At 38.8% G+C, this 27,769-nt stretch overlaps 1 protein-coding gene across 3 annotated transcripts in view; it reads left to right on the forward strand.

The window, feature by feature from the left end:
* The window catches only part of LOC104914046, a 51,248-nt gene extending 23,897 nt beyond the window's left edge, over positions 1-27,351 (forward strand). The window contains exons 3-4 of one of the 3 annotated variants that reach the window (XR_004161869.1): positions 26,234-26,319; positions 26,838-27,351. Coding sequence is in view for 2 of the 3 variants with exons in the window: in XM_031556548.1 (XP_031412408.1) it covers positions 26,234-26,319; positions 26,838-26,920 (169 nt within the window). In the remaining variant the exon portion in view is untranslated. The remainder of the gene's footprint in view (positions 1-26,233; positions 26,320-26,837) is intronic. The other 2 variants (XM_031556548.1, XM_019622268.1) reach the window with 2 other exon arrangements.
* Positions 27,352-27,769: the final 418 nt, after the last annotated feature.

Genomic DNA, 27,769 nt, shown 5'->3' on the forward strand with positions numbered 1-27,769 from the left:
AGCAAAGAGAGATTAATTGTAAAGCTCTTTGTCCTAGTAACCCATTATAGTGGTATCTGTTTCTCACTGGGCTGCAGTATATAATTCTCTGATGATAATGCTTTACTGATAATTGTAGAGACAGTGCTAGCATCAATCCAAAACTTTCTAACGATGCCAAGGCTGTTTTGAGAATTTTAAGCTCTTTGAAGATGGGTACTTACCTTGTTGCATCTTGTCCTTCTTTTGTAGGACTCAGAGGTGAGTCTGTAGCATCTTATCGATTGCAATTTTCCATTTTGTACAGTTCTGAAGAAAGATGCTGACACATTTCAGCTCAATTCTTAAATAATCCCTGAAGTGTAACATTTTAGTCTAGCAGTGATACGTAAAACAAAGTTTTCCTGTTTTGCAGTAAGTTTTAGCAGATGCTTTTGTGTTACAGTTGTTGGTATATGGATGATGGGTGATATCTGAAATACAGTAAGATGACTTGGCTGTGCAGTGGAGAAATAAATTATTCTAACTTGAGAATGATTCTGTTATGTTCTTAATTTATGGTACAGTTGAAGGTACTCTACTAAGCTTTGATCTAAATGAAAATGAAAGTATTGTAAGATACTGAAAACAAGCAGAGGAAAGGGTGTTTTTAATGGAACGGCCAGATTTGTTACACCATGGACACATAACTGTCGCTTCAAATTCTGAATGCTAAGCGTTAACTTTGAACTGAATGAAGGCCTCTTGCTACCATACCAAATGTACTGTGTCTGAGGACACTCAAATTTAGTCAGGGATGTTAATTACAGCACTGAGCTAGAAATGCCTCCATGTTTCAAGGTCAAATTGTTTCAGAAATGTCACTTTTGCATTAAGTAGTTCTACTTCTCACTCTTAACAGAAAAGCAAAAATAACATATAAGCACTGATGCTGTGCATGGAAAACTAAACTGTTTTGATTTCATCTGTTCCGTAACTTCCTTTGTTTTCATTCTCTAATCTTGTAGCACCTCTTCAAATTTCAGTTATAACAAAAAGAAAAATCATGAACAACGTTATGAGATTAGACAGTAACAATCAAATATTAAAAGCAAGGGGAATGTGATGTGTGGCTCTTCTTTTTATCCTCAGAAGCACTCTAACACATCAGGCGTTTCACTCCCATTGTAGCCAGTTTGTGTGAGTCCATGCATACGTAACCTGAAAACCTCTCATGGATGGCTCTTCCCTCCTGGCCTTTGCCCACAGCAGCCAAATACTTCTGGAATTAAATTGTTTTTTTTCTTGTTTGGTTGTGGATTTCTCATCCACAGACTTGTGTTGTTCTTGTTTGGTTTTAAACAAACTTGGTACTTCACATTTGAAAATGAGAATATATCCAAAGCTTTGACTAAATTGAGTTGTTTTACAGTGTTAAATAATACATTAACTGACGTTGATTCTGTAGCTTAGTTCCCATGCAAATGCATGAATAAATGTCCATAAGTTCTGCATCTGCTGAGTAGCAAAATGTGCCTAAGGCAAGTCAGTGTGATTTATAGACTGTATTTCTTTCCAACTCGTGTTGCTACCCCCCTGTTGGCTGGTGTAAATATTTCCAGAAGTTAAATCAGTGATTAAATGCCATTTTAAAATCTGCTGTGAATGAGCAGTCTTAATTGCAAGCTATGATCTGTGATAACCAAGACTTGCATAGATCTGTCTTGTTTACTCCTCATAGGAAAAGGAATACTTTGAATGGAATTGAAATTCCCTATCTACTCAAGTTGGGCAAAGGCAAAGTTAGGATGCAGGTCCTTGACAGAAGCTCTCCATTATGAGAGACCATAACCAGTCACTATGGGAAAGCAAACGTGATTGTAGAAGTAGTAATGTGCCTTGGAGATTATATGAAGCATAAGCAAATAAAATAGCAAGAAAAATGTCTGTGAATTGATAAGTAACAGTGCCATAGAGTCTTAACAGGCAGCTGCACAGCAGCATGTTGAATTATGTATGGTTGAAGGAAGAAGAGTTGAGAGTTGGAGTTGATGGTAGTATTTTAAGTCTTCTGAATTACCTCAAACTTAACGTTTTCAGCTGAACTTTTTGTGTGCCTTTAAAAAGTGCATAGAAAATATACTAGAGTTTGCCATTATGAGATTTCTGCTCTGTTTGCCAACAAGGTTGTCATATGGAATTCCACAGAGCTGTTAACACCACTTTGGCCACTGGATTGTGTGCTTTCTACATCAGCTAGCCATTAGAGGGGAAGGAAAGTAATGCTGTAGTTGTGCTGTGTCAGACCCGTCTCCTGTCTCAGCTGGGAACAGGAATGGGGCCGCAGCCATTGCTAAGCCCTTGAACTGACTGCTGCCTCCTATTCTGTGGGTGCTGCATATGGGTGGGGCAAATTAACCTGAAAAAATGTCCCAGTTCACTGGCTGCTGTGCTGCCAGGTACTTCAGCTGCTGCATATCTGGCAGGCTTATAGGCAAGCTGCTCTTGGTCTTCATTATATGATGATAAAGCATGTTCTATCCTGTCAGCATGGAGGAGCTGTGCAGCGACAAAGCTTGCTTGCCTGGATAAAATACTTGAGGATCTTGGCAAGTGACTTTAAACAAAACTGAGCATGTGCAGAGGCTTGAAGGCTCTTACCATCTGTGCAGATGGAACATCAAAGCAGCAAGGTGAAGTTTAGCTTGTTTTGAGATTTGATCAGTTTCTCTTCTAAAACCTTTAACTTCTCAGACTGAATAGAAAGTTACGTTTTCTTCAGTGTAATTATCCTCTCTTTTAAAACTTCTGAATCAACTTTATACAAGTCTTTCACTAAAAGTAATTTTGAGGGGTGTGTGTGAGAGATGGTTGTTAAAGAATTAGAACAGGCTTCTGTGATGGAAAATGTTAGGCATCCTTAACCACAGTGTCTGCATAGATAATGATATGCTTCAGTATATTTGTCTATTTCAGGCAAAGATGCCTACCCAAAACCAACAATGTTCCATTCTTTCTACTACATCAGTTTGTTGAAATTAGCTTCCATTCAGCAGATCCTCCTTATTTTAGCCTAGTATGAAACTTCAGTTGCAATGCTGAATATATCAAGACTGTTTTAAACATGAAATATGTTAAGTTGTGCGTGTTCATAAATACAGTCGGTGGGCCCATTTCCTAAATGCCCTTGTGGAGAATGTCTGTTGGTGTGTGATTTTAAATGTTTACCAGCAATCCTTTCTTTCCCTCACCCTCTGTTTGCTAACAGAGATTATAAAAACTTATTTGTGCACAAAAAGCGAAGATAGCGCACTCTTTTGTTTGGTACAGGTCTTATTTTCATGACCTGTTTGCTTTGTGTCTGGAAGTTGAAGAAATTACATCTGTTTGGCTTTGTGCATAATGCAATTGTGGCATAGTTTTAAAATAACTTCTTAAATATCTTTAACATTATAGGTGAACACAGCTAATTTCTAATTGAGTTTGTGAACAGCAGGTATAGTCCTCAGAAACTAGAAATAAGCACATGCTGCTGACTTACAGGAAAAGCTTGCATGCTTTTCTCAAATGTGCTTTTCCTAAATGGAGTCAGAATAATACACTGTGAACTGGGTGGAGCCTCAGAGTCTCAGTAGGATTGAGACATGCTGTTAATTCAAGGGCAATCTCTTATTAGCTTCATCAGCTGTATAATGAAATGTATGGAATATAAAAAAAAATATATTAATGGGAATTATGTGTAAAGTTTAGTAAAGAGTCCTCAGAATTGTTCATAATTACAGGCATGCTAGTGCATCATTTTGTATCTTTTTGCTTGAAAACATGATTATACATGGCTTTAGTTAACTGATTGCTTATGTGGAGATCTAGTAAACAGTTCTAAATATTACTCAAGTTTTGTAATTAGTGTATTTTTGGAGACTGTGTTAGAAATTGCTAGTATCTTCCCATCCCCCAGCTCTCAAGCTCAGAGTAGTCTAGTTTGCTTGCAGCTGCAGTGGTAGGCATCTTTCAGGAAGTGACCTTGGCTTGTATTAATCAAATTCAGAACACACAGAAAAGCTTCTTGGTAACATGCTGACTTGATGTAAAATTTTATAGCATCCATTTTCTTTAAAAATGAGGCCATCTTATAAAAAGGGAGCTTACTTCTGATACCTCAATTTAAATGAATTTCTCTAAAATACTTGGTATTTAAAGAAACTAAAATAACAAAAATATACTTCTGTTTTTACTGAGAGGAAAATACCTTTTTATATATGTAATAAGACTTAAATTGCCCTTGGCAAAGCTGTATTTTAGCCCAGATAAGCTATGAAAATAGTGCCATTTGATAGCTATTTTTCATTGGTCTCTAGTCTTTTCTGAATTAGTGTAGAAAAGGTTTGTAGTAGGGCATGATCTCAATCAGCTAGGATTCTCATGATGCATTTAACTTTCTGACTTGATGCATTCTAATCACTTACTGTATCTTTTGTTAGCAGCTCTCAAACAACCTCACAATTGCTGCCTTGAGCTGTTGTGCCTATTTGCATAGATTCTTAATCTGTGCCTGTTCAAGAAATCCTGTTGTATTCCTGACACAGCTTTGAGGAGTGTGCAATTTCTTTCACACACCCCAAACTATTGTGCATGCAAAAATGGAAGACTGTTTGTAGGAGAGTCTGTTATGCCTTTATCCTTCTTTGGAACCTATGCAGTGGGCTGAGACCAGAATATCCTTTGTCATTATGAAGTGCTGTGAAAGTCTGAAGGTTCTTGAGTAAGATAATTTACCAGTTTTCAAACTGCAGCTTTCTGGACAATTAATAATAGCTGCCCCCTGACTAATGGTTTTTTTTTTTTTCTTCCTCCCATGGGTTGTCATGAGCATTATCTTGAACAATCTGCTATCTGATTTCAGCACTTGAAAAACTGAGTTCTGTCTTAACTGCTATTTTCATCATAAACCTCTTCTGTATGCTGATGGATTACTTACTCATTTTACCTCTGTACAGTTGTATCCTGATTTTGTTAATCTATCTTCAGCGCTGAGAATCTGAGTATGCTAACATACTTGTTCTCATGTGTCTTCTGGCCTTACTGTTAGCTGCTTGCTTTGGATAACTTAATTCCACATTGTCTTCCTTGCAAACATGCCACTGACTTAACATTTTAGTTGCTATCAAATCAAAGTTGCCAATCATTTACTTAGATCTCTACATAACCCTCCCTCTTTCTGAATTTTTTGAACATAGTCTTAGGTTACTCAGCCTTCACAGATTTTATGGCATGTTTTGCACGCTTTTATTATTTTCTATTTATTAATGCTCTGGACTGAGAACTCTTCATCTGTATCTCCCTTTAGAATGCTTTTAGCCCTTTCCCATAGTATGCAAGGCTAATGAAGGCGTGATACATCTGTTGCTCTTTGCTTAAGTGTAGCTGATGCTGACTTTCCCAGTTGAAGTGGACTGCAAAACACAGTTGTAGATTGCTATTTCCATGTTATTCAATATTTGCCATCTTCAATGTTTTCATCAATCACCAAGAGATTAAAACTGATCTCAGTAGATTTTTTTGATATCCCATCACAAACCAATGCACTGAGCCATTAGTTCCTGTGACAAAGCTACATTGCTAGTGATATTCTGACTCTCATCCATTGAAAATTGAAGCTTGAAATTCTGATTAGAAGGTGTCAAACTAGAAGCATTGACACAGATTGGTTGCAGACAGTGAAACAAAAAGGCTGCCCTTCATTCTTCTCTAGTTCCCTAATCCTTAAGTGGTTGGAGGCTAGGATGCTTATAGTCTTTTTACCTGCCAAAACGAGGAAATACACATAAAATGTCTCCTGTCTGGACAGTTCAGATTCATTTCTACTTCTGTGGCTAGATGTGAGTAAACCCTCAACAACTTCAACAATTAACTCCAGCCAGCCAAAATGAGAGCTCCAGGTACTTGCTCATAAGTGAGAACTGACATATCTAAATGGTGTAGGTGCTGTAGGACAGGAGTTTATATATAGTTTATATTCATGCTGAGTCATATCACAACTTCTTATTTTAATAGTCACTAAAACTTGTTCTGGACAGCAAAACAATGTTGATACATAAGCAGGACTCGGGTTCACATTCAATGGGATGCCACACGTTAACTGCAGAAGGTTCCCTTATTTACTTCCAAGAACAGGCTCTAGCGTTCGTTTGTAAGCATCTTGCTGTGCAAGGCTGGAGATGTGAGAGAGAGCCACCCCTGCAGCGTGCTCTCTAGCTGTGGTTACCCGGAGGGCCACTTGTAGAGAGAAGTCACTCTCTGGTGCAGCAGCTGGACGAGCGGCCGTGTGGAGCGCGGCGGAGCTGGGAGTGAAGCAGCGCAGAGCTCGGCTGTGCGGCTGGAATGCTTCCCGGCGGTTCTGCGCTCCCCTTTATCAAGGTCACATCTTCCTGTTTGCCGGCACAGTCGTGCTGCTGTCACTTGCTCGGTTTCGCGCTGCCCTGTGCCGCTCCCGCACCTTCGAATTACCGACCTGGTTCACGACAGAACGGGGAGCTGGGTACCTACTTGCACAGCTCCTGAATTCTGCCTCGCTGGCAGACCGCGTCCGCACGGCTCCCGTACCCGTTTATCTCCGTACTGAGAGAGAGGCTCGGCCCGCAGGAGGCTGCCGGGGAGCTCCGCGCGTTGCCCGCTTGGACGTGGAGCGGCGTTCCGGGCCGTAAGGGGTTAAGGAGCGGAGGGCCGCGCTGCCGCCCGCGGTTCTGTCAGCAGCCGCTGCCATTGGCTGCGGAAAGGTGAAATTGAAACCACGGTAAACTTTTGACCCTGTAGCAGTTCTTGTGGAACGCCTTCCCCTTGCCAAGAGCGGAGGGCTTTTTCCCCCTTTTTCCTGTATTTATTCTCTGTGATCGTGCCGTGCCGCATGCAGCCTCGCCGAGGAGGGGGAGGACAAGCGCGAGCAAGTCGCCTGCGAGTCCCCGGAGCGGCGAGCCGGGCTCCTGCTGCCAGCTGCTCCTGCGCCCATCGGCGGCCGAGCTGCACTCTGCGTTCCGCCTTTCAGGATAGTTTTTGTGTGGTTTGAAAGAAGAAAGAAAAAAAAAAAAATTACAAAGTGATGCTATCGCAGTTAGCTAGAAGTGAGGGCAGGGAAGCTGACTCACCAGGCACGGTGGCGTGCTGGTTGCAGGGAGTTCTGCTTAATAAACGTGCTTTTAATTTATTTACTAAAAATGAAGTGGTTTCTTACTGAAATCTAATGTAAAAATGTCTCCTTAGTTAACAAGTCGATGTGTTAAACACCCATTTACCTAAATACCTGCTTTTCTCCTCTTCTATGTCTTCTTTAAACAAAATAATGGGTATTTTTCAGCCTGGGAAACAAGTGGTGCCTGCTTAGCATCACTGCCAACGTGTCAGAGGCCCGAGGTAGCGGCGTTGCATGTTTTTGTTTGGGCAGAGTGACTAACAAGTTCTGGACCTAATTAGAGTGTGTCACTTTCATGCTATGCAGATTTTGTCACAAAAAAATACCACATAACTGTGGTCAAATAAATTCACCTTCCATCTGTAGCTTTGCCAAACCAGACAAATTAGAGCAGCATTACGTTTGCAATGAAGTATGAATACGAGATTTAGTTAATCCACGTTTCTTTCCCCTTCAACATGTCTGTCTTCTCCCTGACAAAAGAAAAGCTGACTCGGTTACTTTCCTACATCAGCTGCCGTTTTCTCCCTCCCCCGCTCCCTGCGCAGGTACCGGCCTGCTGTTCTTGCCGGAACGTTCAACTTGCTGAGTGCTGCTTAATCAAGGAGTCACTCGGCACCTAACCTAGAGATAACATTCAGAATTCCCCCTCAACAAAGAAACTTGATTCCTAACCACTTCAGGCTGATGTCTTCACCCCTCTGATGGCTTGCCCCTGCAAATGCGATCACCAGATTTATGTGTGTGTTCATCTTTCTAATGAGAGATTAGGGCTGGGGGGGTGTCCTCGATGCTGAGATCTGGATGTATGTATTTATTTTAATTCAGTACACTGTATAGTTAGGTGGTGAAGAAGTGTTTAGTTTAGGGCAGTGTTAGCATAGTAGGACAAGAGAGGTAAGGTTTGGTGTGAGCTTCTTGAGCGCTGTTGTTCTTGCTATGGTTTTATCTGGGAATTGAGGGAATCTCCTGAAGCACTGCCAGCAGCAGCGAGGGAACAATGAATATAATATGATTAATAGCAGATCCCCTGCCCCCTCTTGTGTGCAGTTCTCCTTGCAGCAGCAAAAGAAACATGCGCTTGTAATGATAGTTGGTGGCCTCCCTGTTTGTTCCAGCTAGTGTTCCCAAGCAGCAGCTATTATAAGGTTTATTTTCTCCCACTCCCTGTGATTCTTTGTTCTGCCCTTGCTGTGTCTGTGTGCATCTTGTCTGCTTCTCATTGTCTGTTTCATGGCAGTTCATCTGCCTTCACAATGGAGCTACACTGAAACTGCAAATCATATCGCATATCACAGCAAAATGGAATAAATGCTCTTCTAAAAGAAAAATGAGTGAGTAACAACTGTCAGGAGCTCAGAAACACTTGTGAACTCTATTTTTGAAGTGTCATTTTTTAAGTGTCCCTATCTGAAAGGTTTCTCTTGAACAGTTGCACTACTGTATTGTGATAGTATTGGGTGCACATGCCTTTTAGTATTAGAAATAAGGGATCTCTAAAAACGTTACTACAGGGGGAAAAAACACAACCTCAAATGAAATAAACAAGTCTCACCCTATTTGTGAATACTGTAACTTACAACTATCTTCTTCTGAGGAAAGCATTAATAGGCTGATATGTGACTTTTGAAGTTTATTAGTGGTAGGTAAGTGCTGAATGTAAGCAGATCACTTGTGTAACTCTTACTTCTAATAAGAATGGCTAGAAAGAGGGATACTGGAAGTATTGTCCGTGCATTTTGTAAACTGAAAGCAGTAACCGAGTACTCAAACTGAAAATAACTGCTGAATTCTGTACTGCTATTTTCTGTGTGTTTATCCAGGGTAATTTTGAGGTTGGTTACATCTCACTGGTTTTCTCAGAAGTGAATTTCTAACGGCTTTGGAGTTGCCTTTTAATTTTTTCAACATTTCCAAACTGTGAATGCAAGATTTGAGGAGGAGATCACCTCAAGGTGTTTTCATCTGTTCTTTGTTATCTTTGTTTTTAAAGTGTTTTTGTATCTCTGTCTTCTCTGCTTGATTTTCATTTTTGGTTGGTGGTAAAACTTAGTATCTGTTGTTCAGGATTTGCCTCATGGGATGCAATAAGCATCTTTTTTCCCTACATCTTCCTCAGGAAGTACTTGTAGGTAGTGTTGTTGGCATCCTTGCTGCAGATCTCCAGTGATGAGTGAACTCTTGATCTTCTGCAACAGTAATGGTTTGAGTTTCTGGAATATGAATCCCTCTTGGAAGAGATGTGTCACGTATGGAAAGATTCCTTTTTTAAGATATACATAATTAGGTCTAGTGGTCCTCAAAGCACTTTAAATTGACTTTCAAGTCCAGTTTTTCTCTCTCCTTGGAGTGCATTGATAGTATCAACTTCTTATCATAGAATCACAGAATGGCCTTGGTTAAAAAGGACTACAATGATCATCTAGTTTCAACCCCCCTGCTATGTGCAGGATCACCAACCACAAGAGCAGGCTGCCCGGAGCCTGGCTTTGAATGCCTCCAGGGATGGGGCATCCGTAACCTCCTTGGGCAATAAATAAAATCAACATATTCACACTCTCACCTTCTCTGCCAGCATCATTTTTTTTTAATACTCTCTTGCATGCCATCAGTAAAATGAAGAGGTACAAAAAAACTTAAGCTGCAGACATATTGATTACTTAAAGCATATGTGTATACACCCACAATCTTGTTTCCCTGGCACGGAGTTAAGGAGTCAGTGTCTAAGTACTTCCTTTTCTTTTAATTTACAAAAGAGTATGCAGGAATGATGGTGTTTTTCAGATATCACACCACTTTTCACTATTGGCGAAGCAGACCTCCTGCTGTGAGTTCTGGTGTAGTTTACCACACTTTCCTGAAAAGTGGAGTATAGAGATTAGTTGCTAGAGTTGAGAAGGCTTTATGTTTTTATAATCTCTGTGGGTTGCATTATCTATACAGCTGTCACTCCTATCTGTCTATGGGTTGATGTGCCCTAATAGCTTCTGTTGTAGGTTGAAATAGTCTCAGACAACAAGGACAGTAAATAGTCTCTTGGCTTACTGATTTCTGCTGAGGGAGCAGACTAGAATACTTGTTCTGCAGTCTTCTTAGAGGAGATCAGCTTTATTCCCGGCCTAGTTTAAAACCGGTTTCTGAGTTGGCTGTTCTTGGGGTCTTGAGCATGGGGGATGGACTGGAGAGGATTGTTCAAAGAAATTCCACTTGTTAATGCAGAGCCCTCTCTGTCATTCACATTCTTCTTTCCTTTGTGTGTCCTGGGAAGCTGCTCTTATCTACCCTGAGTCATCATTAGATCTGATTTCTCTAAACTTTCATTCTGATGTTTATTAAGCAAACAGTGCTTGTCTTTTAGGATGATAATCAGTATGATCTGACTGATTGTTTCTCAAACTAAATGGAATTTAAATAATAGACTGCATCCCGGACAGATGAAGGAAGGAAAGCAGACAGCTGGCTGAAGTGCTCCTTTACTGTTGAATTCACCCATTTGTGGTGTGTGGTATTTCTTCCAGTAGTCTATTGATGTCCGTATCTGGACATCAAAGACAATAAAAGAGGACAACTTTACAATTTGTTATATTGAGATTTCTTCATGATATATCACTGCACATTGCCCATTGTTCACTCTCTCCAATCAGAAATAGAAATGCACAGATTTCTTCAAGATTAATTAATAAATTAAAAGCACAGTACAATAACCCTTAATAATATTACTGTAATCCTTACAGTCATCAGTTTTTGTTCTCAGAGCATAAATAGGGAGTGTTCTGCTAAGTCAGGGACCCGAGAAGTTCCAATGGATTCAGAGCAAAAATGTTATGCCAGCAAAAATGGTTTGTCTTTTGTCTGGCTGGCTCCACGTGCTATTGTCATATTTTGGTAATGATACTTTGAAGGCAGTGGATGGGTGTTTTTTGCTTGGGTGCTTAAATTTATTCTCATGTCCAGTGGGAAAACAGAGAAATGGAAACATTCTTTCATAATAAAATTCAAGGTTGCATTGTGACAGTGAGTTGCAAAATAAGCAATTCCTATCTAATTTTTTTCCAGGGCTAAGCTTTGCGTGTCCTAGGGAGGAAAAAAGGACCACATGTACTGAATGTAGAAGATTGCAAAAATGAGTTTGTTTTATTTACAGGAGGAACTTCTTGTGTCTTCCAGTAGGAGAAATAATTATGCTCCTTATTCAATGTCTATTTAATATAATTCTAAATTGAGAGGGTAGAGGTGAATTATCCTGGATATGCAAATGAAGAAGGAAGGGGAATTGCAAGCTCTGTGATTGTCACTGTACTTGTTTTAATTGTTCTATATCTGTAATTTATTAAAAAGAAAAAATACTCATAGTGGCATTTCCCATAATGTTAGTTATAGATTTTTTTTTATTTAATTCTATTAAGTAACTAATAGCAAATGTGTTAATAACTTTATCCTTTTCCAGCTTCTTGCATAGAATTTCATTAGGTGATTTGTTTTTATCAAAAATACTGATACTGAACACACTAGAGCTGCAAACACTGTCTTAACGTGAAGGAAATAGCATTCATCTTTTCCTTTCCTGTTATTTCACTAGTATGTAATATAAATGTTAATTATGTCCCTTTAGGTGTACAGAAGACATTTCTGATATTTTTAAAGTATAGGATGTTATAGTCGTAATTCTCTTCATAGCCTGCTTTTCCTGTCTGTCAGAGCAAGATTAATACTGTTTAATGGAACTCTGTTAAGTAGTCTACCATTCATGCATGCATGGTGTTCTTCACTTAAAGGTTTCATAAAGTTTCAGGGTAACCTCTCAGAAACTTTAAAGGCTGCAAGTCATTTGTTGGCTCAGAATTTAGGAAAATGTTGGCTTGCTTGGCTGTAAAATCAAAACTGGTCTTTGCTTTTAGACACTTAATTCAGTGTCTTTGAAGTGCAGCCATAAAAAAAATCCCAGCCTTTTTAAAGGTGCTTTTGAAGATATTTTCTTTTTCTGTCCTATGAACTAGCAGAACTAAGACGATATTTTAGTAGTGGCTTACAATCTCTGATGAGAAGCTGAAGAAGTTCTGCCCTATTTGTTCTTTATGACAGTTATTTGTCAGTCTTGAACCACTGCAGTTTGCAGAATAGTGTTTTAAGGGATCAGTTCCATTTTGTTTAAAATGCTCTGCTGTGATGTGTGATGTTTTAGTGGCTAATAATGGCTATAATGGCTAATAATGTCTAGTTTGTCAGCAGGTTGCTGGCCATGCAGTAATAGCAGGGCAGAGTCTTCACATGCCCAAAGACAGAACTAAGAAATCCCTGCTCATCGTTCAGTTTTGCAAAGACCTAGAATTGTAAAGAACATGTAGAGCTGGGAAAGATGTGGGTTTTGTAAAGCAGTAAAAATACTTGTTTGGTGTTTATGCCAAAGTTGCAGAGTTCTGGCTCTTTCCTAGTCACAGATAGTGGAATGAATTTAACTCTTTCATGACAGACGGATGAAGTTTACCTCTCATCCAGTCTAAACTTCACTTTGGTTTTAAGAGCACTGAAATTGTCCCACTAAGAGATTTTACTGAAGATTGAGTGAAATCGCCTAGCAGTCTTCCTAACAGCTGTGAAGACAAAAGGAAAATTAGAAAATATCATTTAAAGACCAAGCACAATTGTTAGAATTTCTCAATGCAGTATTGTATATCTTCTGTAACACTTTAAAACTTCAGCCTTGACCAGCTGGGAGTAACCCCAAGGAACTGCTTTCCTCTTCACAGGATATTTTTCCTGGTCAGTAGCAGGTACACTGTAGTACTTAATTGGACAGTTTTTGTCATTCTTCTGTCATCCTTTGCCATTTTGTTTGACTGTTATGCAAATATAGGTTGTATTTACAAACATGTCTCTATGCTGTTAAGTAATGTGCAAGGAGACTTTGTCATGCTTCATTGCTGTAAAAGATTTGAAGTTTTGTATTTTACTGAAGCTTGACAGTTTGCTCAGATTACCTTAGCTGAGGGATGTTGCTTTCATGTTTATGTTGCTGCAGATACTGTTTACAGGCAGTAAGTGTAGCAGTTGAGATGCCATTATTTTCTGCAGTTGTAATGCTTTTGCAACACCGTTGTTGAATATGGTTGGTGGAAGATCATTTGGATTATTTGCTGTAACTGTAAGTACTGGACAGTTTTCTGTATCTTTCTAAAACATTGTAAGAAAGGTGTAATTATATTAGGTTATCAGAGTCAGAAAACATCAAGGAGACCAGGCAGTCATTTTAGATAGAAGTTATTCCAATTAAGACACCAGGTTTAATCTAGATCATAATAGTAGAAGATACTTAAGTTGTCTGTTGAGCAAACAAAGATACTTGATCTGGTTTTCTTGGCTCTGTGTGCAGTGTACACCAGTGTTTCTAAATATGCTGGCAAATAATCAATTGTAAATAAAAGTTAGGTCTTCTGAATCTTTTGACTCATTTAGATGCATTTACTGTTTCTTTCCATTTTAGCTTAATAAGAACTTGTTCTCCTGCTGAAGATAAAAGGTTGGAAAGCAGTACTACTTTGAGCTTTAGTAATTCCACTGAAGCTGATGGTAGAATTCTCATTGAATTAACAAAAACAAACTTACACCAGTGCTAAATGCTTTTGAAAATCCCGGTGGAAGTGTATGAAATGTGAATAGATCACAGTACTTTCGCAGCAGAGAAAAGCAGAAGCACTGACATGCCATGAGTGTTTTGTGATCTTTCAGCACACCGAACTTTTAACTTGCTCAGGAAAGGTAGCTAATGCTTGTAATAAAAATTCACTAAAGACTGTCAGAGTGCTTCAGACTCAGCTGCAGAGGAAGAAACTGCTTGTTAACATGGTAATCACAGGACGTTTCACTATTTGACTTAATAATGATAGTGTAGTAATAACTTCTCATATATACTAAATTATAAATTATATCTAGTTTCAAATGGAGGAGCTGGCGAACAAACAGCTTTTAAGTGGACTGCACTGTCCCAGGCTGGAGCTGCTTGGCCTAGTTTTATTACATTAGAAAGTATTATTTCTTAATGGAAAGTTCTGATAATCTGAGCCCCAGCCCACTCTGTACAATACAGCCAGTGTTCCACATCTGCTCAGTTCTTTGTACCTGGACTAATTCTGCAAGATACTTTTAGAATTCTATAGTGAGTGATTTACTACAGCAGGAAATGTTCACGTTCGTGCTGCTGAATGAGTCCTTCACTGAAAGATATTTTAATCAATTCAATGACAGCTAGTTTTGGTTTTTAAGGTTAGTTTGCTTTTGACATTTCTGAATGCAGTATTGAACAACACAAAGCTAACAGCTCTTTTCTCTTATTTTGTATGTCAGTCTCATACTCATCAGTACAGGAGAGAAGATTGTTGCACTTCTGTGTAATTTGTAAAATTTGACTATATGAAAAAAAGAAACAACTGAAAATGACAATAAGAACAGCTCTTTTCTTTTTCAAATTCTTTTTGACTTGGTTTGATGCTGACTGGTGTCTCCTTGGATAGGATGTGTATTTTACAGGGTACTCCATTAATTTCAGTGTGATGGTACTGCCTGTGTAACAGTGCACTGCTCTGGAAGTTAAAATTTGAAAACACTAAACTTTTGACCTTGCTAAATGTATAATGTATCCAGTGAGTGAGGTAAAAATTGCATTTTTCTGGGCTCTAGGTTGTGGAAAGTACAGTATGTATTGGGCTGTATTGCCTGACAGCTGACATTTATCAAGGGTAACATGAGCTTTACTCGTTCTCACATTTTTAAGCAGCTTTCAAAGCTTTACATGTATACACATGTTCAGCATATGTCTTGCAGCTTGGAACATTTTGTTCTAAAGATGTTAACTCTCATTAAAATGAGAATCCAGACTAAAAACTCGTAATGATTTTTCATACATCAAATTTAGTCACAGTGTTAACGTTTTGTCAACTGGCACTGTGAAGTAAAACAGTAACATGAAATGTTAATGCTTAAATAAAACTTAAAAATACACTGTCCTTATTAGCTGCAGTGATAAACTTCAGACCAGAAGAGAATTTGTACTTCCAATACACTGCATTATTTCAGATGAATTCATATCCTAGAAGTCATGCAATTAAATACACTAAAAATGCTATTTCTCATTAGACTGAAAAACTTCTCTTTAGAAACTTTAGAATAGCACTCTGTGTTCAGTGATGAACAAAGTGTTTGGTAGCCATTTTGATCTCTTTTTAAATGTTCAGACAGTTTGTGCACCTTAACCAAATAACAAAAAACTTGTTCTACTTGCTTCAGATGTCGTAAAGAATGACGTGGTTGTCTTGAAATGTTCAAAACTGTGCATGTAATTGCTCTTGCCTAATAATCCTCTTAGAGAGTTGTCTGAAAGAAATAATTATTTTTATATTTAACAAATTTTCTGCAAGTCTAAATAGTTTGGGCTGTTTTTACACCCCTGTTACTTCAGTAACTCAGTCTGTTGCTGAACGAGTCGTGTTGCTCTGATACCAGGCAACTCAGAGCTGTAGGTGACTCCTAAAGATGGAATGGCTGGGTTTGGTTACAAAGAATACTCCTAATTTTATATTGCTATTTCTCTTTTTGTAAGTTTCCTGTATAGTCTTACAGTGATCTCCTGATTTCACTGTTATTTCTTCCGTTAATGTAACTGTACAATTCAAAACAATAGATTTTTCATTTGTTTTCATAAATCACTACAAAATCATTATAACAAAGTAAAATCTGAGGACATTTATACAAGTAATATTGATTTTTTTCCTCCAGTATTGTTAATGGCTCATTAGTATCTGTCCTAGTTTTCAACTGCATGAAATCTTCTCTTCACAGTAGACAAGATGTGCATTTTCTGTGTCTTCATCCACAGAGACAGCCTTGGATTTTGTGACTTCTCGCTACTCCTATCTCAGATAGAAGAAAACCTCCTGGCTGATACATGTATCTAAACGTTATCAATTGGTAACAAAACCTCTGACAATGCCGTGCCACAAGGATCTCTTCCTTTTGCAGTATCAGTAGTCAGTGCCTGTCCTTTCTTGGCTCTCTGTGGGAGAGGTTCTTTGTTTCACAGCTGTAACACAGCGGCTGCAGAGATGGGACTGCGGGAGGAGGTAATGAGGAGGCACTGTGAGTGCTTTGGTACTGAGCCTGGTGTGACACTGCCCTTAGAACAGCAAGAAGAAAATGTTAGTGAGTGGTGCTCCTGTTCAGCATTGAGGGGCTGAATAGTTGCTATTTCCTCTCTATCTGGGTTTTTTGTGCAGTGCTGCTGCTAAATTAGTGGTGCCACGTATGTGTGTGCGTTCTGTGGTCAACAGCAGTTAAGTGCTTTGCAAAAGTGTATGGTCTCAGAAGAGAGACTCTTTCTGACTTAGATTTTGGCATACTTATTTCTATACAAACTTGAATGGATGGTAAGGTACACGTGATGGTAAGGAGGCATATTTCTGTATAAATTTTGTTGCTTGATTTTTTTTAATTATCCTTGTGAAATAGCTTTATGTATCATTACATAAAACTGCAACTGACAGGAGTGACTAAAGATACGTATAGATCCTTTGTTTTAGAAAGCGCTTTGTAGTAACAAGAATGGATGAACAGCTTTATTTTTATCAGTGCTCTTCACTGATATTGAATAGCAATTATAGGGAGCGTAGCAAAATTAGTATTCTGTAATGAGATCCAATTTTGTGCTGGAATATTGCTGCAGTGATTGTGTGCAAAACTTGTTGTACAATAGACTGGAATTCTTAAAAGTAGCAGCATAGGTACCATATTTGCAGCATATTCTCTCATGGCTTACTTGGTTACCTTCTAGATATTCCAGTATTCCATAGGTATGTATTAGATCTCTTAGAATGTGTCCAGCAATGGCAGGAACTTACCAGCATATGGGTCATTTCTGAATACCTTACAGCAGTGTGTATCTTTCCCTAGCTAATGAACGGTTATGCCTGGTGTTGCAGTGTTTGTGTTCACCTAAGAGACAAAATGTTTCCACGTTACCTTTGTCATTATAATGAATGTGGATTTCATGCTGAACTTTTCCTCCAAATAATTCTTATAATGTTAGGTGTTTTATGTCCAATTACGTAGTCCGGAGGTAGCTGTAATGTAGGTACGGTGTTTTATTTGCATAATAGTACCAGTAAGTCTTAGCATGTAAATCAGCCTGTAGTTTTGAGTCCAACAGGTCCTTTCTGTGCATAGTTTCTCGTGATGCACTCATGATCAAACCCTTTGTTTGTTCCTCTGAAGTGCATTTTTTCTTGTTCATTTATTTATTTTTGTTTGTCCATGGTCTAAATAATTGACATTGTTTTTTTCCAGAAAGAAATGTTGACAATTGAAAGTTACAGCTAATGTTGTATTTCTTAATCTTTTCCATACTTAAATACTTCTCAGTTAATATATGAAGGAAAGCAATTGTTAAATTTCTTCACGTTTGTATGTCTGTTTGCAGGCTGTGGTATTGTCTTTTTTTTTTTTTTTCCCAAATCTTATTACATTTGTTACTTCTCATCAAATCCCAACTGTGACAGCAGCACAACTAGCAGAGCACTTTCCATTTAAAAGGAAAAAGAGCTGTAATAGGAAATTTGAAAATGTCAACAGTTTACATAAAAGTTTGACTGAAGTAAATGGAAAAGTAAAGAGCTGAAGTCTAGAATGTATGTATTTTTTATTTTTATTTTAAATACAGAGAGAACTGTGAATACTTGAAAAGGGGAAATTAAAAGCAAACCAACACAAAAAGAGCCAGCCAGCCACCCAACCAGCAGGCACACCAGAAAACTGACTTGGAGATTTCAAGGTTTCACTGAACTGTTTTTCTCCTCCCTCATTGACTTCTGGCTGATAAATGCTCAGATCTTTGACTTTCAGGAAATATTAGGTGTTCAGAATGGAAGAAGCACTATGTTTGTCCTAGAGGTTTTTGTGGGCTTAATCTTTTACCAGGGAGGCTTCCCAGTAAAACTCTATCAACAAAACTCTTCATAAAATCACATTTCTAACTGGCAAAGGAGCTTCTGCACCACTTTCCTGAGTAAAATGGGCTATTTGGGAAAATACATTTTTGCCACTGCACAAAAGCAACTCAAATATAATCATTTTCAGCAGTTTTACCAAATGCCAGATGACAAGAAGTATTAGAAAGATCAATCTGGGGATCATACAGCTCACAGTGATTCTGTGATTCTCACAACAAGACTTCCCTTTTCAGAGCTCGTGCCAAGTGGGCTGCTTTTCTGCTGCCTTTGTTTGTAGCTGTGCTCGGTTGTTTTATTCTCCAGGAGCATTTTACTATGGGTGGAAGTCAGTCAAGGGATGAGCATCAAATTCACTGATCCACAGCTCTGAAGTATCCTTGCTGATTCCTTTTGTTGTAGGAGTCACACCGGTCACCTGCTGGCCCTGTGTGCAGCAGTGATTTGCACTGACACGTTGTGCAGTTTGTCCAGCAGCTCAGCGCATACACATTTGAGCCCTTTCTCAGCTGGCAGGTAACCTGCTGGCTGGTTAACACCCTGTGTGTCTGTGTGCTTTAGAACTTTCTCTCCAATTCCTTACAGTGTTGAACATCTTGCTCCTGCAGGTGCTGCGAGAAACACGCTGGCTGTGGGAATCTCCCTCTTATCCAGTGCTGGGCACAGAGATTCTCTGGGCTGTGGCTTTACCCCCTCCCCCCAGGTGCCTTTGCCATGGAGAGGTCTGCTGAGCTCGCTTCCTGCTTCTGACGTGCTTCAACATCTTTTTACTATTGGAGTGTGGTGCTAGGCCCTCTTCATGTTCTTTTTTTAGCCCCGCATTTCCTGTTTACGTTTCATATGCCATATTTTATGGGCATTTTGGTTCCTTCGAGGTGGACACGCTTCCTGCTTTTTAATGCTGACCTTCCCCCTGCAGCAGCCCCCTTAGCTTTCTTACAGAGCCATATGGGGAGGGTATTTTGTTGTTCTGCTCTCTGCTGCAAAAGCTGTTTAGCTATAGCGGCTGTTAGCCAGGATTCGTTTGAGAGCCAGCATCATTTTTGTCTCACTCCCTGTCTCGCTGTTGTCATCATAATACAGTCATAGGGTGACAGGGTAATCGCTTTCCATCTTGAGGGCTGAGGTGTGCAGTGATATCCCCACATATTGCAGGAGATGTGTAAATTAACATTCTGCACTGCTGCTAAGCTGCATAGTGTTTGTTCAACACAACTGATTTCAGAGGAAGATGATACCAGCTTTGAGAATTTGTGTCCACAAGTATTAACTGATTAATGTGCCAACTTCCTTTTCCTTTTTATTTTTATTTTTCTCCCCTTTAGCCTATTTAAAGTATTTGGCTTTAATAGTTTGAACTGGAGCTACAGATGATGTGATAAATGAAGAAATAAATACAGTATTATAATGTGATAGAAATTTATGATACATGTTTCCTGGGGTCTCTGTGCTTTTGTTTAATGTGAAGAAATGTTCTTGCAGGATTTTACACAGTGTTGAAAATCAAATCCTCCTTCAATTCACATAGCACAATTCATTACTTAAAGCTGTAAATTCTACGTAGCTGGGGATTTGCAGCAATTGTAATATTGAGTATTTTTGAGTGGGTCAGTTGGTGAGCCTCATGGAAAAGACATAACAGAAATGAAGCTTAAAATGTGAAAGGCCTTTGTGTACTTACAGTAGCTCTATTCAGATCTGATAATTCAATTTTAAGGAGAACTCTCTATGAGCCTACAAAGATTTCCTAAAAACTATTTCAGATCTGGAATTAAATTTACAAAGTCTTTTGCTTTTGATTTATGAACATCTGGTGAGTTCTAGTAAAAATTTGATTATTTTTGTTTTCTCCTGTTTTTTCCTTGGTATTTCTGTGTGGTTCCGTCCAGTTTTTATGATGGCCAGGCAGTAATCTTTCTGAGGTCCTTACAAATGCTAGGCTTTATTTGTTCTATCAATACAGCCTTGTGTTTAGTTGCTGCTATACGATGTGTCCATCACACCTACCTGGTGACTTTTTTTTGTAAAGAGTGGTGTGTTCTTTTCCTGTTTCACTGTGCTTGAGTCTGTTTCATAACTATTTTTTAAAGAACTAAATTCAGTTAGAAAACAAAACAGAAAAGAAAAAAGCAAATAATAAGAGTATTTTATTTTTGGCATGTAATGCTTCCCAACTGCATTCTAGTGGATTCTTCCCATCTTCAGATCCCAGACAACCCGGCCTGCTGCCCTTCATCCCCCACCCCCAGGTTACAGCCCCAGAAGGAGCCTATTGTCTCCATTCACGCCGAGATATCACAGATGTGGTTGCTCTTCTGAGCTCTTTTCTCTCTTGCAGCTCTAATGACCGCTCCTCTTTTGATTCCTTTCTCAGGCAAATTGGCATAGGCTGTACAAAAAGAAATTTAGGTCACAAATATCTTCATTCTGCTTGAGTGGGAGGAAGATTTAGCTGAGTATGTTATTTGTATGTACAGTAAATTCATGGCAAAACCTGGCAAAAGGAATTTCATCCAACAAATACCATTTTGTAATCTTACATCATCATATCAACACAAGCATCAAATTAATGCACGGTTTTAGTATGAAGTATATATGCAATCAGAAGAGCTTTAAACCTGTGTTTATGATTTCTCTCTGGGGATTAAAATGAGGTGTGTTTATCTATATTGTTAACTCAGATTATTAACAACTAATTTTAATTAAATAATTGTATTCATTTCTAAACGAGTATCTATCTTTGTTCTGCTTTGAGAGAAGCTCCTTGAGTACCCTTGATACCAGATTCCCAGTCTGTCAGGCCAGCAAATTTAAGGTCCAAGCATGAATGTAGCTTTCTTCGAAGCACCTGGGAACCCCACGTGTGTGTTAGAGGCTAGGCTCCTTACCTGAGGTGTAATGGAAAGTAATCTGGGCTTGCTCCTGGGCCAGATTGTTCACTCATACACTCAGATGGTTGAGTTGAGCAGGTATTAGCCGTGGTCTTCTATTTATTCAGAATTACTTTTCTGTATGCAAATTCCTTTTTTTGCATGATTCTCAGGTTCACCATTCATGTGTACCAAAAGCAAACAGGAATATGTTTTGTTCTGTATTACATCTCTGAACTCTCCTACAGCAGCTTCCCTTTATGGCTGGTTACTTGACCTTCCACTTAAAGGTAGCACTGTGTTTGAAACATACTTTTGCCGCAGTCTTCATCACTTCTGTAGGCTGCTTTTGTGTGCTATCTAGCCCTACTTTTAGAGTTAAAAGCATAAAAAGATAAAGATTCCATGAATACATCATAATTTCTAGTTGTTTTATAGGATCCTCTGATCAAATATGAACATGTTAGTGAAGCCACTGCTTCTCATTGCCGTTGTTTTCTTGTTGTTTGCTAACAGCAGAATGCTACTGTTGAATATCTGTGCCTTGGAGGTGGTGGATATTGCAGCTGGCTGGAAACTCATGACAGCAAGCCACACGATTTATGACCTGCTTATCTTAAGAGGATAATCAGTGTTCCTTTCCAGTGCTGAGGGCTTGGTAGTGCGAGGTGTTGTGTTCTGTGGAACGGGCTTTCAGTTTTTAGGAAGAGGGAAAGAAATTCCTGTGAGCATTTTTGGGTGGTTTGTATTGTTGCTCTCCTGTGGACCTGGAGCACCCCTGGCAAGGCTTGTTCTCTCCATTACTGTGTGCAGAACTCTGCTCCTAATATCAACATCTTTCTTGGCTACCAAGCAGCAAAATCTGTGGGGTTTTTTTTCTTCTTTTTTTTTTCCTAGATACTGAAATAAAAGATTCCTGAAACTGTGTAAGAGTTCTCATTTTGGAGGCCTCTGTGCTGAGGGTAAGAAGTCTCACTTGGTCAGTTTGACTGACAAGTCAGGTGCTAGCTGTAATACTGTGATGCTAGTTGTGTGCTACTTGTCTCCAGAAATCCAGAACACAGTCTTTTCTTCCTTGAGATGCTTGTGGATTAGAATGGCAGAACAGAACCATTGCTTGCATGTAATACATAAAAATGTGTTTGGAACTTAGTGTCTCAGGAAGGAGAATGCACTTGCTGATGACTGATTTGGAGCTTCAAAAAAGGGAATGGACTTCTTGATGTCTTGGATAAAGATAACATGTATTTAGTGAAACGAACTCCGTGCACTTGATTGTATTTCCTGTTTTCATCAGAATATCAAAAGTACATTCTGTTTCTGAAATGTCAGAGTAGTGCATAGCTCCCAGAAAATGGCAACTGTTGCAGATTGAGTTCTGGTGAAATAGTTTTCCTGTTCAAGGGAAAACTAATTCCTAATCATTATTAAATTAAGGTAAGGAGTCTTGTGTCTTTACCAGTTCACAAAAGAAAATGTCTTTGTCACCCAATTGCCTTACAGGAGCTGTTTAATTAATATAGTGAGAGTAAGCATTTGGTGTCTCTAGGTATAACTACCAAAGGTATGGGTTGTATGGATAAATGAAATTGGATTGTTGTATGTGACTTAAAATGTTTCCAGAATAAGAGCAAAAGCACTGACAGGACTTTGCAAACTAGGTTTTGCTGCTAGGTTGTCCCTAGCATTGAGTTCTGAGAGATGTACAAACATTGTGCTTGGATGTATAGAAAGAAATTGAGATCAAATGCATTACGTTTTTCCTAGCAAACCCAAGGTGTGTTTTAAGGATTTTATTCAGTGTTTATGTGCTTCATCTTACAGTTCTATATAGTAATCAAAAGGATCTATCAGTGCATATTAAGATAATGAGAAAGATATTATAAAAATGTTCTGCATTTTTAAAATAATTTGGTTGTTTAGATGTTTGAATAAGAGAGAGGTGGTTCATATATTAAGAAAAAATATTCATGTGCACTCACATGCACACGAGCACACACGCACAAAGAGAACAAAAGCCTGAAATTAACATCAGTTCCCCCACCCCCATTACCCATGAGGCCGATGGCTGCTCTGAACAGCTTTGTCTCTTGAGAATTTCGAGGGTTTTTTCAGCTTAAGATCTTGTTTCCAGTTATGAGACAGTAGCACAAAATAAGCGTGCATATGAAGCTGAAATACTAAATAAGTGGCTGAATTTGGAACTTTTTAGGATTTACTCTGAACTGGGCAAAGAAAGAAAAAATATTCATTAAAATTCTTTCTCTAATGTGGACTTTAATATTTTTGACCCATTAAGCTGGAGGGGATGAAGGAAAATAATGAACTTTCTGTCCTGTGTAGATTTAGTTCCAGATAGTTTTGCTGAAGTAGGCTGTCTTGACTCTTTACTGCTGTGACCATTATCTAGTTCTGTAATCTCAGAAGATCTAAATGTTCCAAGATCCCAGATCCCTTTCAGTTACAAGTTGGTTACCTATATTAAAAGCATTCTATGTTCTAGGATGATGATCTTGACTGATGCCAGCAGCTATATCAGAAGCCCACATTACCACTTCCAGTACAGTGGTTTGGAAGTTAGTCAGGATTAAGGCTGCCTCCGGTATCTCTTGGCCCATTGCTGAAGCATACCAACTCTTGTAGCTGGTGTTGTACAAGTAGGTGGTGTGACTGCATCTTACAAGAACTGTAACCTGACAAACACAGCTGGCCAAGTAAGTTCACTAGCAAGCTCACAGCTGGGTTATGAGGGCAGCATTTGTTCTGACTGTAGAGCATAGCTCACGTGTCTTTGGACTTGCATTGAGACATGTTAACCTCTTTACTGCTGTGTTTTGTGTAGAAGCTGACAGGTAAGAAGTTTTTACAAGTATTCTGCAGCATGTGGTCAAGGCATAAAGACAGACTAGCCTTTTTTATGATAGTGAGTTCACTGGAGCCATTTCTTCCTTTTTTTTTATTGTAACAGGGTCTTGTAACTATTACAGTGGCAAGCAAACAAGGACCTATAGGAAACAAATTAACCAGTAATGACATTCCAAAAATAAAGAACAAGCATTATTTATCAAAGGAACAGGATAAGTACTAGGAGTGTGTTCCACCTCTGACCATCCTTTAACTGAAAATGCCCTGTCGTTTTAATATATGCAAAGTGAACATGGCTCAAGTTAATTGTCATGTCTGAAAAAGTGCACCAAGTGCACAGTGCTAACTAAACACAGCAGGGAAATTGGTAAGTGAAACCTGACAAGGCCTGAAAAATTATATATATATATATACACTATACATATAGTGTAGCAAGGATGGGTGCTGAGTTAAGGTTTCTTAATGTGTTGCAGCAAAGTGTGCATCACTGGTTGCCAGATTATAGGTAGCACCTTTTGATTTTTTTTTTAACTGACAACACTGGTTCATTAAGTCTGGGTCTGAGTCAGTTACTTATTATCTAGAAAATAGAGGCTGAGAAGGTGAGGGAGAGGGAAAGTGGACAATTGTGAAATGCGTGTGATTGGGAATAGTATTTTATTATTGGTTATTGTTCTGCTGGAAGTGCTAGATTGGGACAATGATGTATTCATACAATTAAAAACGTGACTTGCTTTTTACTTCATAAAGTAAGCACAGTTGCTTTAGTCTGAATGGACAGATGAATAGTATGAAATAGTTTCAGTACACCAGCACAATCTCTGTTAACTCTGCGTACTTCAGTCTCGTTATCTGTTCCTGTGGTTTGTTACTGTGCTGTCAGATTCACAAAGCTAAGTTGTTAAGGTTCCACTGCACTTTTTCAGTCTGCTTCATTTTCCCCCCATGAGATTTAAAAAGATGTTGTTTTAATGTATTGTAATTTAAAGTGAGTATGTTTGATTTCCTTTTAAAACAAGCATATGAATTATCTCTGAAACATTTAAGGAGGGAGGAAGACATAATCCTCTTTAAATCCTCTTTCTAAAGGTAGCCAATGTGTTTGCTGTATCTGGCACATTCAGCTCTGAATATGTCATGTTGTTACTTCTGTGCCACATACAGTAATGCAGCTTATTGTCTAGCCATTCCATCCAAAGTCTGATGTGATCTTTCTGTGATGTGTTTTAAAAATTGGATTGACCGCTTGTATACTCATGTTTGATAGCTGGGCTGTGCTGTATGCCCCATCTCTGCATGGGGTAAGCTGAGTATTTCTGGAGTTCATCCTGCAAGTGGGGAAATGAGCCAAAGGTCAGCATGTTGAGCTCGTTGACATTGAAATACGCTGAAGGATGTTTTTGTTTGAACAGCCTTACTTTTTAGTTGAAGAGCTTATAGACAGGAAATGGTGCGCTCACGTGTTGGCAGTGGTACCGGTGGGGAAGTGTTCTGCTGAGCCCCAGTGCCATGCTCAGCAGAGTAACACTGAGAGACTGGCATTCACCTGCTGCATTGCTCTGCTTCCAGTAAGCTGTGCTAGTTCAGTTGAAGCAGAGCAGACAACCCTGTTGAAATAAAATGTCCTTTATATTTTAAAAAGTTAGAAAATTGTCTGTAATCTCTGTACTCAAAAGCAGAAGGTTTGAAGTACCGAAGTGTTGAATGGTCAGCTGCACTATGTTAAGAGATTGTTCTTTCATTAGCAGGAGATGTATTGTTGAAAAAGAAGGATGTGTTTTAAATTCTAAAAATTTTAATTTTTAACATTTAAATGTTGTAGATGATAATGTAATGACTTATAGAATTTTAATACCCTGTTTCATCTATAGTGGTAGTAACTTGTGGTCTGAGATTTACTTTTGATCTATGGCAAAATTTGTTGTAAATTTTGTTTGGGCTACTAGGTAAGATTTTCCTTTCTGTGTTTCAACTAGCTTTAGTTGAGTGCTGGCCCACAGGATGGAATTGGGAATGCTGGGAGCTGCCCTCCTAGGTGACAGTTCCCAAATGATGGCCCTTTGCAGTGTGTGGCCAGACCAAAGTCATGCAAATGCTGCTCTAGATGCCCTTAAATCCTTCCAGGGCCCTTCTGTAGGCTTCTTCAGAAGCTTCCTTCAGTTACTTTACCACAGTGATTTTTGAGAAGTTGCATTTCATCTTCTTTTAAAGCTGCTCAAATATTTGCATCCATATAGTGAATCTTTACTTGAGAGGAGTAGAAAGGGAATATTGTAAACTGAATTTAGGTACTGTTAAGATTTCTGTGGGGTTTTCAGCGTACTGCTTTCTCAGAGTTCCCTCCTTTCCCCTTGCATTTCCAGTCATACAGAATCCTTGAGGTCTTCATTCTTCTGCATGCTTCCAAGTGGTTCTGCTGTCAGATTCTCCTGCCTAGCTCAGTTTCCAGGTGAGACTGTTGCTTGTGATGCTTTTGAAGTGCCTCCACTCCTGCACAGATGTATTTGTCAGTTTGTTAAGCTATTCTAAACATTTGAGGAAGAAAAAGCTTCACATCACATTCAACAGTCAATGTGATGGAGGTTTCCTTCTTCTTCCATAAACTCAGTCCATTAGAAACATCAGTAATTGGCTCTTGCAGGGTGTAAGTGCATCCCGGTGAAGCTGGATGGCAAGCTGTAGCTGGGTGTGGTGTACAACTGGCTCAGCATTTTTGTGGGAATCAACAGCCAAAGGATTTAATTTTCTCTCACATCCAAACAAATGTTTCTGATACTGCATTTTAGGATTTTGTTTGATTTTCCTTTTTTGTGTGCGTGATTTTGTTGAGGTTTCTGTGATTAGCAGAGGTTGATAGAGCTTGAAATGGTGCTGGTGAAGTATTTAATTAGTAGACAATTTACTCTTGATGCTTGCTTACTCTTATGTGACCATATTCTTAATGAGCCTTCTCATTGGTAATTCCAGTACATCCAAATAAAGCTGCAGTCAGCATTGTCAGAGGGATGGTTAGAGCAGCAGATGAATGTGAATGCAACCAGTTGATATGAAAAGCTTCAGTTCGCTTTCTTAAGAAATGAGGTACTTGAATAAAACTCCTTTACCTGCCTACTGGTGATTAGCTGTTAAGTAGTCTGACTGGAAGTATCCATTTTGAAACTCTTGATTGGTATAGGCCTTTGGTGTGTGCTTACATGTGAATGTCTCATAAATATTTCCCAGGAGCAATTTATTTTTCTAATTAGCTTGAACATCCTCTGCTTTAGGTAGCGCTTTAAGCAATTTTCAGTAAATCAATTCAATCACACAGCTGTTGTTTGAAACTTTTCCTAAGTTCCCGTAATTCTCTGTAGAGACCCAGAATCTCACTAATTAGTACACTTAATCATACCTTCTATAAAATGCGTGGCAATATGGATTAATCAGTCCCAGAATTTCATAGGAAAACAGGGTAACAGAAAACCAAGTGTATATAGCTGTGAAAGCAGTCTGTTATTCTCATGTACCAGTTATGTACAGTGTGCACAAGCTGGCACAAAATGGCTGAGCACTGAGCTTTTTGCATGGCAGTCATCACAAAATAATTAATTTGGGGCTGCAGGTTTTTGTACTTAGACTTTTAAGTTACTAAGATCAAACATCAACTTTTTCTTTAGATTTCCTCTGAAGGAAAAAGTACATTTTCTGTTCCTATATGAAAGGACATCTATCTTAGTATGGTGGTATCTGTGATGTTACAGTTCAGACTGTTAGCTGTTCGGCACATACTAGAGGTGACATTTACAGTTAATACAAATGAGTTTTAAATTTCTTTCATGTTAGTTACAGTGACTGTTTAGTTTTTGGTGAGATTGTTAATATTAGATTAAAAGAAAAAATGGGAATGCAGCTTTTTTTTT

Source organism: Meleagris gallopavo, chromosome 22 (assembly GCF_000146605.3).
Source record: "Meleagris gallopavo isolate NT-WF06-2002-E0010 breed Aviagen turkey brand Nicholas breeding stock chromosome 22, Turkey_5.1, whole genome shotgun sequence".
NCBI lineage: Eukaryota > Metazoa > Chordata > Aves > Galliformes > Phasianidae > Meleagris > Meleagris gallopavo.